This window comes from Bison bison, unplaced genomic scaffold, assembly GCF_000754665.1.
Source record: "Bison bison bison isolate TAMUID 2011002044 unplaced genomic scaffold, Bison_UMD1.0 scf7180017864146, whole genome shotgun sequence".
Classification (NCBI taxonomy): Eukaryota; Metazoa; Chordata; class Mammalia; order Artiodactyla; family Bovidae; genus Bison; species Bison bison.
The window spans coordinates 5,150,148-5,162,080 of record NW_011494718.1 but is presented as its reverse complement, the minus strand read 5'-3'; the positions used below and the strand labels follow the sequence as shown (position 1 = coordinate 5,162,080).

Genomic DNA, 11,933 nt, shown 5'->3' with positions numbered 1-11,933 from the left:
CATCCTCCTTCCGTATTACTAGTTCTCTTCTCATTTGTCTTGAAAATTTCAAGTATTAGCCATTAAAAAAAAAAACACATACTGCAAAATGAATCACCTAATACATTATCTGCAAGCTACAAAAATAAGCACAGTTTTAATATATCAAAAAATAAATAAATAAATAAAGCTCTTATAAAACTGGCTTAAAAGCCAGCATCTCCTTGAGAGTGTTCCCCACTTGTCCCATCAAGGTTATCACTGCCTCCTCTGGGCTCCTGGCCTGCGTCATATATCTACTATCTGCTGCAATCTGCTCTGGGGCTGTCAGCTCAGGTGTCATATGTACATGTTCTTGGAAAGCAAAGAAAACAAATCAAACAAGTGTCTCTGTCCCCGTCTCAGTACCTGCTGCATAGAGATGCTAATAAAAGTGCTGAAGTGAATAGACAAAAATAAGTTTCTATAATCAGGGCTTATACATCTGGAAGCTCACTCTAATGACAGAAAATGAACAGGAACTAAAGAGCCTCTTGATGAGGGTGAAAGAGGAGAGTGAAAAAGCTGATGTGAAACTCAACATTCAAAAAACTAAGATCATAGCATCTGGTCCCATCACTTCATGGCAAATAGAAGGGGAAAACGTAGAGGCAGTGACAGATTTTATTTTCGTGGGCTCCAAAAATCATTGTGGACAGTGACTGCAGCCATGAAATTAAAAGACACTTGCTCCTTGGAAGGAAAGGTATCATAAACCAAAACAGGGTATTAAAAAGCAGAGACATCACTTTGCCGACAAAGGTCCATATAGTCAAAGCTATGGTTTTTCCAGTAGTCATGTGTGGATGTGAGATAAAGAAGGCTGAGCACCAAAAAACTGATGCTTTTGAACTGTGGTGCTGGAGAAGACTCTTGAGAGTCAAGGAGATCAAACCAGTCCATCCTAAAGGAAATCAGTCCTGAATATTCATTGGAAGGACTGATGCTGAAGCTCCAATAATTTGACCACCTGATGTGAAGAACTGACTCACTAGAAAAGACCCTGATGCTGGAAAAGATCAAAGGTGGGAGGAGAAGGGGACCACAGAGGATGAGATGGTTGGATGGTATCACAGACTCAATGGACATGAGTTTAAGTAAGCTCTAAGAGTTGGTGATGGACAGGGAGGCCTGGTGTGCTGCAGTCCATGGGGTCACAAAGAGTCAGACATGACTGAAGCCAGGAGCCAACTCAGTGGAAAAGCCCCTGATGACGGGAAAGACTCAGGCAAAAGGAGAAGAGGGTGGCAGAGGATGAAATGGTCAGATAGGATCACCAACTCAGTGGCCATGAATCTGCACAAACTCTGGGAGACAGTGGAGGACAAAGGAGCCTAGCATGCTGCCCATGTGGTCACAAAGAGCTGGACACGACTTAGTGACTTAATAATAACAAACAACAACAAAACAGGGCCTTAAACTATGGAAAAACCAGAAACTCACTCACTTGCCACCCTCCGCAAACATTTCTCCAAGGCCTCTGCGGCTGAGGCGCTTGAAGGACACAGAAGTGCAGCCTGGGACATAGACGTGAACATGTGTCTGCTTCAGAGAACTTGCTGGAGGTGAACACTATCTCTGGGGCTGAGAGGCCTCCGTTTGTGCCCTCTCTCATCCTTACAGAATTTGGCAAATACATTACAAAACGCAGGACTAGAATTTAGCATTCAGCGTTCAGTCTGAAGTTGATTTCAAGTGGGCTGGAAATTCAAGATGGTGGGGAAGGTGTGTGAGACTAAAATTTAGGTTTGTTAAATCAACTTGGGAACAGTGTGTGAATTCTAAGAAGTTTCAGGTTAAAAGGTGTTCTGAGCAAGCGGCTCGCTGGTTCACACACAGGCCTGGCGTTCAGCAGTGCTGACCGGCACCGAGTAACATGGCGAGCGGATGAGACAGTCCTTGCCGGAACAAAACACACCAAGTAATAAAGAATTAGAATACACCGACACAGTTGCCACAGAGGTGTGGGCAAGATACAGCAGCAGTCCATGGGAGGCGGCAAGCCGCCTGGCCTGCAGTGTGAGAGAAGAACCTACCGTGTCTGACGCAGTGAACAAGGCTGCCTGTGAGTCTCATACACACGCCTACTGACCTAAGACTCTTGGCACACATGTGTTTTCTCCAGGTTGATCTGACAAAACTGAGTTTCCTATACTCTCTGATTCTTTTCAAATGAGCTGATTTAGGGATGATAAAACAGAGACTCATTCATTCAATAAGCATTTGCTCGTCTACCACATACCAGAAATGGCAGGGTTCTGTCACTTAAGTGTATAAATACACACACAAATATGAATATCCTAACATCCCTGCAGCTACCGCTCAATCACTATGCAACAGCCCAGACTTCCCAGAGATCCCGTGCTCCACGCGATGAGTGCAGCAGACAGCCTGTCCCTGAGAGACGCCGTGGAGAAACTCCGCACAGCCTCCCTGACAGACAAGCAGAAGACAACTGTGATGCCACACCACTCTCACGGGTGCCGGGCCACTTTAATGTGGCCATGACCCACGGAACCGCAGAGCCCCGCAGCCCTAGACAGGATGGAAAATTCCTGAGCACATCTCCACAGTGTCAGGTTCTTAATGGCCCCTTCAGAGGTATCCTCCAAGGACCGAGGCGTTTAGTCAGAGTTTGCAGCATTTCGTGTGGAATAAACGTTTCTTCTACAGTCGGTAAAACAACTGTCTGCTTTGTGAGAACCCAACTTCCTGCCAGACCCTGGCACGGTTCAACACCGCCAGACATCCAGAAAGCCTATATACTGATTTCCTTTTGTCCTGCACAGAGACAAGTGAACAGCCATCTGGAACATCCGGACTGTCCTCAAGAAGCCTCCATGGCTGCTGTGAGCAGCTCTGCAAGTCCACACACAAGAAATGACTGAGAGGAGCCCACCTCGTGGGTCTTCAGAGGCGTATCCACCCTCGAGGCTGGTGAGGAAGGTGAGCGCGCCTGATTCTGGGCACACTGCAGCTGTCGCACTCCACCCGGAGCCCCCCACCCGCCCAGTGGGCCGACCGCAGCCTCTGGAGAGGACCTACCAGCAGGACGCAGCTGTGCTCGGGCAGCATCCCGTACTGTTGCACGAGCCTCTGGCGGGTCACGCGGGGCAGCTCGGGGAGACGCTCCCGCAGCTGGTCGATGTTGATCACCTGCTGCGGGTCTGCGCCGGAGGGGAGGGACCCTGAGTCGTAGAGCAGCAGCGGGGGCAGGTTGGGCTCCGGCATGAACCTGGGTGCAGAGAGGAGACGGCCTGACTCTCCGTACCGGGTTGAGTTGGAAGAGACAAACCTACAGTCAGTGTGAAAGTCTGTCTACAAATGCTGTGCTACAAATATTTTTTGAAGTCCCACATCAAGTCTCCTGCTTTTCCAGGAACTAGTCCTTGTACAAATGTAAGGTCAAAACCACCACATCCAGCGCTCTCTGTGCTCATAAACGAGCACTGCGTGAAAAGGGCGTGGGGCACAGGGCTGATGCCGCCCTGGCATAAGTGCATATTCACAACAAGACACAGACTGGAAAAAAGAGCCAAATAAGAGCAACTTACTTCTTAGGAAGAAAGATGACTTCACCCACTAAGATTTTCAGTATTTTTAGCAGTTTTTATGAAATGGAAACCTTCTTTCTTGAGAACTGGAATAAATAAATGGACTTTGCGAAATATTGGGTTGGCCAAAAAGTTTGTTCAGGTTTTCCCATAACATCTGATGGAAGAACCCGAAAGAACTTTTGGCCCAACCCAATAAAATGCAGAAGGTAGGAGAGGGAGGGATGAACAGGGGAGCACAGCGGGGTTTCAGGGCAGTGAAACCATCCTGTGTGACACTGTAACTGTGCACACACGTCATCACACGTCTGCTCAACCCAGAGAACAGACGACATGAGGGTGAACCCTAAGGTAAACTATGGACTTCAGTGACTAGGAAGGTGTCATACTGGTTCATCAATTGTAACAAATTTACCACATTACACATTAATACAAGATGTTATAAGAGGAAACCCGTGTGTGTGTGTGTGTGTGTGTGTGTGTGTGTGTGTGTGTGTGTGTGTCGGGGCGGGGAGGGGGTATATAGCATACAACAAGAAGTATATGGGAACTCTAATTTCCACTCAATTCTGCTGGAAAACTAAAACTGCAATAAAAAAGTCAATTAAAAAAAATGCGGACGCTACGTCACTGCATCAGCTCTTGTCAAACTAAGGTGTCCTTCCCTTTTGTCTATTCTAGCATCTAACATCTTTCCCTCTGCCCATACTTGTCAGAGGGCTTATGCAGAAGCAGGGTTACGCAGAATAAATGGTGGCTCCCAGGTGATACATCAGAAATGCAAGCAACCCGTCACCTCAATGCCAAATCTGTGCTATGAATCAGCCTGACTTCTGAAGGCAAGAGGAAAGCAAAGGGAGGCTGCCCAAACCTCATCTATTAACCTGGGGGAGCAACCTGAAGCCACCGACTCTGCTGAAAGCCAGAGCCATGCTCAGCGAGAGAGCAGCACCAACGCAGCGGGGGCCACACGGGAAAACAAAGGAGTTTCTTGGGAAGAACAGACTGAACCCAGAGAGGTCACTGTAATGAGAGCAAGGGTGACTGAGACAGATGCACGAGGGGCGTCCTTGAGGTGACGGCCACTCTTAGGGTTTATGAGCTGCTTCCTTCCTAAATCACGATGCTCTATTTGTTCCTCATCAACAGCAATGGCTACTCTCATATCTTTCTGCACTTCACAAGGCCAAGTGCCAACCTCTACCACTTTGTTGCTTAAACTTTTCACTTTTGCAGTCTGATAAACAGGGGAAGAAATAAGAGGCTCAATTTACCCTAAGCTATTCCTTTCTTTTTTTTAATGTGCGACATTTTAAAAATCTTTATTGAAATTGTTAAAATATTGCTTCTGCTTTATGTTTCTTGGCTGTTGAGGCACATGGGATCTTGGTTCGCCAATCAGGGGATCATTGTTTCGATGTTTCCTCCTCCCTGCACAGGAAGGTTAGATCTTAGCCACTGGACACCACCAGGGAAGTCCTCAAAGCTATTCTTCTCATTTGCTTTATTTCTGGATCTCATAGTGAGTCTAACTTGTTAAACGGTATTATCTGAGATGTGACGGGAACTGGCATTAACATATACAGCTTTTTTCTCTACCTTCTTACAGTCCTTGCGTTACTGAATTTGTCACTGAAAGTAAGCATGAGAACAGCCTGGGTCCCCCCTCAACGGCCATCCTCTCAGCTCAGTTATGACAGCTCTGACGAGGTGAGCGCCTAAGTGTTTTCCAACCGTTGAATCCTGTCAAATAAGGTCTCCAAGGCTCCCAAATCAAAATACTCTTCCTCTCAGTACACACATAAACCAGGAACCCTGGATCTCCCACTGTGCAATGACGACAGCAGAAAGTGCTTCCTAAAGGCCACCCAGGGTCACTGTGTTGGTCTGTAAGTGGGCCTGGAATACCAGCCAAACAGAGAACAGTTTTCTGACGAGAGGAGTAACCACCTGTAGTCTTGTTTTCCTTCTTTGTCTCTCATCGGCACGGTGCACCTGTGACAGTTAAACGAGAGAACATTTTAAAAAGCACTGCAGCAAAGGCTGGTGTGTATGCAGACAGGGGTTCACTACCAACAGGGGAACCAGGGGACTCAAGCTCCTCTGCCGTCTGTGGGAGACACTTTCCTGAATATGCGGCAGAAATGATATTAAAGAAAGACACATGTGTAGCATGATAATTCAAAAGAAGAAAAAGAAACTGCTTCAATGTTTCCAACATTTAACCAGCTCAAACTCCAGGATTTTGAAACCTTTCCCCTGCTGCTGCTGCTGCTAAGTCACTTCAGTCATGTCCGACTCTGTGCGACCCCATAGACGGCAGCCCACCAGGCTCCCCTGTCCCTGGGATTCTCCAGGCAAGAATACTGGAGTGGGTTGCCATTTCCTTCTCCAATGCATGAAAGTGAAAAGTGAAAGTGAAGTCAAAAGCTCAGTCGTGTCTGACTCCTAGCGACCACATGGACTGCAGCCCATCAGGCCCCTCCGTCCATGGGATTTTCCAGGCAAGAGTACTGGAGTGGGGTGCCATTACTCCAGGGCATGTTTCTGACCCAGGGACTGAACCCAGGTCTCCTGCATTGCAGGCAGACTCTTTACTGTCTGAGCCACCGGGGAACAAAGAATCAGAAAGTTAAGACTCAGAGATATCTGAACAGATAAACACATCTCTACAGCCAGCTCCAAGCTTTCTTCCACTTCTAAGCTGAAACCGGCAGGTCTGACAGAATTTAAGGAAGTCAAAATTCTTGGCACAAAAGAGGTAAGTTGGAATCCAGGGAGGGGCCAGGATCTAAGACTCCAAGTCTGTTCAGTCAAGTGAAATCTGTCACCAGCCCTGGATGGTGTATCACATCCTGTGGGGCATGGCGTTTTCCTAATGAGGAAACCAGACTGCAGAGAAGCTAGGTACCTTCTTCATGGTGATACGGCTGGTCTGCGGAGCCCCACCAACCTGTATTCAAGATGCTGTCATGCAAACTTACCCAAGCTTGAAATCAAACGAGCGAGTTTCATTCAGAATTTCACCTCCATTCTCAAGTTCATTGATTTGCCTCTGAATTTCATAGTCTAAAAAAAAAATAGTTTAGTGTCATATTTGATTCCTTTTTCCAGTTAAGCAATAATTGGAACTCTTTCAATCTTTAGGTCAAAAAATAATCAAGGGAGTTGTTTATAATTATTCTTTCCATAGATGCTGTATTTCTTCTTCTTGCTGCCATCACAGAATAACATTGGTGGGAAGGGTCTTTTAGGAAGCTCTGCTCTCTCACTTTTTGAGCAAACCCAGGTTTAGAGCAATTAACGTGACCCAGTACAGAACACAAGCACACAGCTTGGCAGAAGGGCTAGGGCCAATGCTGAGGACAAGCGACTCCAGGTCTAGGACCTTGCTTATCAAAGAGTGTTTATCTCAGGACCCATGGGCAGGATTCAGGGGGTTTTGGTATCTCCTGGGATTATATACAAATGTGGCTGTGTGCCTAGGCACAGATTTTGGAGAAATGATCCAGAACGTCCACTGTATATTCAAAGGGATCTATGGCCCCCAATGATGAAGAGCCACTGCTCTACGCCTTGCTCCCTCACCACGGAGCAAGGCAGCAGTGGTTAGCGGAACACAGCCTCAGCTGCCACGCTTCCGTATGAAAAGAGCCTAAGCTTTCCCTCCCTCCTTGCTGCTGCTGCTGCTAAGTCGCTTCAGTCGTGTCTGACTCTGTGCGACCCCATAGACGGCAGCCCACCAGGCTCCCCCGTCCCTGGGATTCTCCAGGCAAGAACACTGGAGTGAGTTGCCATTTCCTTCTCCAATGCATGAAAGTGAAAAGTGAATATGAAGTCACTCATTCGTGTCCGACTCTTAGTGACCCCATGGACTGCAGCCCACCAGGCTCCTCCGTCCATGGGATTTTCCAGGCAAGAGTACTGGAGTGGGGTGCCATTGCCTTCTCCCCGTCCCTCCTTAAGTCCCCACTAAAACGTACTCCTCTTGCCCTCACCCAAATCCTGACTCTTATCTGAGCTGACAAAAAGCAACAAACCCCAAGAGGATGGCTAAAAGGTCTGATGTAAGGAGAAAATTTGGGTGGAAAAGTTACAGGCTTGGGGACTTAAGCCTGTAACAGGAAAGCTCAGGTTCTTCCAGCCCCAGCCCGACCACAGGTAGAGTTCTGTCTCCGACTGCCGCTCCACAGGATACTTCATAGGACAACAGAAGGCTAGGGGCAGCCAAAGCCTTCAAATTCATCTGGGATGAATCTACCTAAAATCTTGTGGCTTGTTTAAGTTCCAATCACCACCTCTTACAATAATGAGCTCCAGGACACTCATCTACAAGGCGAAGTGGAACTTTTTTCGGTTCGTTCCAAGCTTCACCTTCACCAACCTGAGCTGGAAGGGTTTCTCCTGGCCCAGACCTTTCGCAGCCTCAGATACACGGACAGTATCTCCTCTCACAAGCAGAAGACTCCACCCTCATTAGCCGTCTTTATGCGGGAAGCTTCCCCTATACATCCTATATGTCATCCCCTTGACCATCAGTTCAGTTCAGTCCCTCAGTCGTGTCCGACTCTTTGTGACCCCATGGGCTGCAGCACACTGGGCTTCCCTGTTCATCACTAGCTCCTGGAGCTTGCTCAAACTCATGTCCATCGAGTCGGTGATGCCATCCAACCATCTCATCCTCTGTCGTCCCCTTCTCCTCCTGCCGTCAATCTTTCCCAGCATCAGGGTCTTTCCCAATGAGTCAGTTCTTCACATCAGGTGGTCAAAGTATTGGAGTTTCAGCTTTAGCATCAGGCCTTCCAATGAATATTCAGGCTTGATTTCCTTTAGGATGGACTGGTTTGATCTCCTTGCTGTCCAAGGGACTCTCAAGAGTCTTCTCTAACACCACAGTTCAAAAGCATCAATTCTTCAGTACTCAGCTTTCTTTATAGTCCAATTCTCACATCCATACATGACTACTGGAAAAGGCATAGCTTTGACTAGATGGACCTTTGTTGGCAAAGTAATGTCTCTGCTTGTCAATATGCTGTCTAGGTTGGTCATAGCTTTACTTCCAAGGAGCAAGCGTCTTTTAATTTCATGGCTGCAGTCACCATCTGCAGTGATTTTGGAGCCAAAGAAAATAAAGTATTTCACTGTTTCCATTTTTTCCCCATCTCTTTGCCATGAAGTGATGGGACTGGATGCCATGAGCTTCACTTTTTGAATGTTGAATTTTAAGCCTGCTTTTTCACTCCTCTTTCACTTTCATCCACAGGCTCTTCACTTTCTGCCATAATGGTAGTGTCATCTTCATATCTGAGGTTACTGATACAGCTGTGTATCTGAGGCCCTTGACCATGTTAATGCCTTTTTCCTGAAAATGTATAGAGTCACAGTGTCTTCATTAAGGCTGGTTGATGATTTCAGGTTCAGGATAAAAAGTGTTATCCAAGACTAGAAAACCTGTCCTCCTTCTAACACTCAGCATCCTACTGAACCTTTGGTGAACCTCTGGGCTGGGACGCCACTTTCACCCAGCCCCTGCTCTGTGCACCTGAAGGATGCACCTTAACCTCCACCTCCATGTCCTCCCTTCTGTGTCTCTTCCTCTCAGACACCTTTGCTTTTGAAGAGCACTGTCATCCTTCTGAGATGTCAGCCCCTCACATTCACAGTGATCATCTTCTATGGACCACTCCAGCTGCTGAGCCTGCGTTCTTCTCTTTTATTACTAGCATACATCTGTCCACACTGAGAGATCCACAGCATGTGCTCCAGTAAGATCACTACTTGATTACACAGGCCTAGGCAACCTATTCTCTGGTGGCTCAGCTGGTAAAGAATCCATGTGCAGTGCAGGAGACCCAGGTTCAATCCCTGGGTTAGGAAGATCCCCTGGAGAAGGGAATGGCAACCCACTCCAGTATTCTTGCCTAGAAAATTCTATGGACACAGGAGCCTGGCAGGCTACAGTCCACAGGGTAGCAAAGAGTCGGACATGACTGAGTGACTAACACTTTCAAGCAATCTGTTAGTTAAAACAGTTAAAAGCAGAAAAACACAATGACCAATTAGGTCAAATTGTGGCTAATCTATAACAAATACAACATTATACAGTTCAGACTGGTTGTGGTACATGGAAAAACAGAGTTACAGAACTTTGCAAATCCTCCCATAGAGGTGAAGTCTATTTCCTCCCCCTTCCCTTGAACCTGTTTTGAATGGAATGTACTGGAAGAAATGTTGTGCAAATTCTAGAACTAAAGACTGAAGACGACTTGAGGGATCTGCCTTCATCCTCCTAGGACGCCACCTCTGCCAAATAAGAAAGCTGGGCTAAGCAGAAAGCAGAAAGCCCACATGGGTAAAGAAGCCCAGCAGATGTCTGGCACCAAGACCCCAGCGTGTAAGGTCCTCTTGGACTCTTTATCTCAGCAGAGTGCCGGCTCCCCAGAGTCAAATGAAAGAGCCGAGGCAGGACCAGCAGAAAACCACGCAACCCACAAAACCCTGAAGCTGAGATGTTACCATGTAAGTCATTAAGTTGGGTGGGTGTAAGTCATTAAGTTGCTGCTACAAAGAAGTATATGAGGAGTAACAGCTGACATTCACCTATAGCTTTGGCCAAAAATCGGGCACTGTTGAGATTCTTCACTTCGGTTCGAATGCCCAAAGGCTCCCCAGGGCGATGCACAGATATATTGGCATCCACTCTTAACTGGCCCTCTGGAAGGAGAGAAAAAAAGACAACTCTTTAGAAATTCTCTGAGGGAATGTGGTCTTTTTAAGGCAAGAGAGTGCAAGCAATATCTGACTCTAGCTGATGTCCATGGTGTCAGTGGTGAAGAATCTGCCTGCCAATGCAGGAGACGAGACATGGGTTCAATCCTTGGGTCGGGAAGATCCCCTGGAATAGGAAATGGCAACCCGCTCCAGTATTCCTGCCTGGAGAATCCCATGGACAGAGGAGCCTGGTGAGCTACAGTCCATGGGGTCACAAAGAGTCGGACACAACTGAGCATGCACAAGAGTGTGCGGTGCACGCGTGCACACGCACACACACACGCACACACACACTCAAAGGAGGTAAGGTTGGTCCTGAAGTTCACGGCTGGTACTTCTGCCCACTTACAAGACTGACAGTCCTAAGGCATCTGCGGGATGTGTGCGCACGTGTGCAGGGATATTTCTGTGCACTTGTACACAGGTAGAAGACAGAAGAAATTCTGGATATACCATCTGGGGAAATCTAATTTCTTTTGTGCCAAATAAGAAAAACAACACTGTTAAAATGGAGGTTTACTCTGAAGTTTTATTCTGAAGTTTTTTTCAAAGTGTCAGAGCTGGGTTAGGGGGAAGGCCTCAGAAATTGTTATGTGATAGCCCTACACTGCTCTCTGAGGAAATGTGGATTTCCAACAGCGATTCCAGGAGATTTATAAGAGAGTCCTTGAGAATTTACAGCTCAAGGGCACAAGCCAGAAACGTGGGCTTTTTTCCCTCCTCCTTCTTCCAGGTACTGTACTAATTTCTTTCTTCTGCAAACAGGACTTGAATCCTTTCTGACGGCTGTAGGGGTTTGCCACAGCAGACAGTGCTGTGGGGGGTGGGGGGTGGGGACCAGAGACAGCAGCCTTCACTCTAGGAGAACTTTCTTTGACCCTGAACCCTGCCTCCATCCCCGCCCACTTTGGAAGCAGTCACCCCTAAGGAAATAGGTAGTTTGTGAGATGACTAACAGGCTCTTGAGGAGGCAAGGGAAGCAAAATCCCAAGAGGAAAAGAGACAAAGAGAAGAAATCAACACATTTCATACCCTGCAAAGTAAAGCTAGAATTCTCTATTCTCTAGTTTTATTTACAATATTTAAAACAGAACAAAAACGGACAAAACGCTGGATTTTTTTCTTAGGCAAGTCTTTAAACTTAAAAAGGATCTGTCAAACCTGAATGTGCTGATGAGTTAAGAAAAGAAATTTCTTTTCTAAGGTTTCATAAAAGTAAAAGCATATTAAAATAATAAAATAGCATGAATAAATTCCACGCCTAGAGAAAGAGACCCTTGTAAGGGCTCTCTACCATTCCCACTCTGCCGCTCCCCAAGGGCCACCCATGCTGACAGGCAGGGAAAAGCCACCTTTTAGCCCAGAAATGACTCTGTTTCTCTATTACTTCTCCCATTTCTCCAAAAACCTCTTAGCCCCTGTGGACACTGTGTGCTTCCTTGAGCCTCAAGAATCCCCAGTGACTTCTGATACCGTCAGACTCTATGGGGACCCTGCTTAGTCCTCTGACTACATCCTGTCAGCTCCTCCCACAAACGTCCCTGGCAGCCGACCCCTGCCTCGGCATCCCCCCCCACCCCTCCCCACACC

The 11,933-nt window shown here is 47.1% G+C and overlaps 1 protein-coding gene across 1 annotated transcript in view; it reads right to left on the bottom strand.

Moving 5' to 3' along the window:
* GATB (glutamyl-tRNA(Gln) amidotransferase, subunit B) overlaps positions 1–11,933 on the bottom strand; it is a 101,944-nt gene that overhangs the window by 29,364 nt on the left and 60,647 nt on the right. Inside the window, exons 6-9 of the mRNA XM_010840749.1 lie at positions 10,173–10,286; positions 6,557–6,641; positions 5,523–5,567; positions 3,064–3,253 (exon numbers count right to left, since the gene is read on the bottom strand). Coding sequence (XP_010839051.1) covers positions 3,064–3,253; positions 5,523–5,567; positions 6,557–6,641; positions 10,173–10,286 — 434 coding nt within the window. The remainder of the gene's footprint in view (positions 1–3,063; positions 3,254–5,522; positions 5,568–6,556; positions 6,642–10,172; positions 10,287–11,933) is intronic.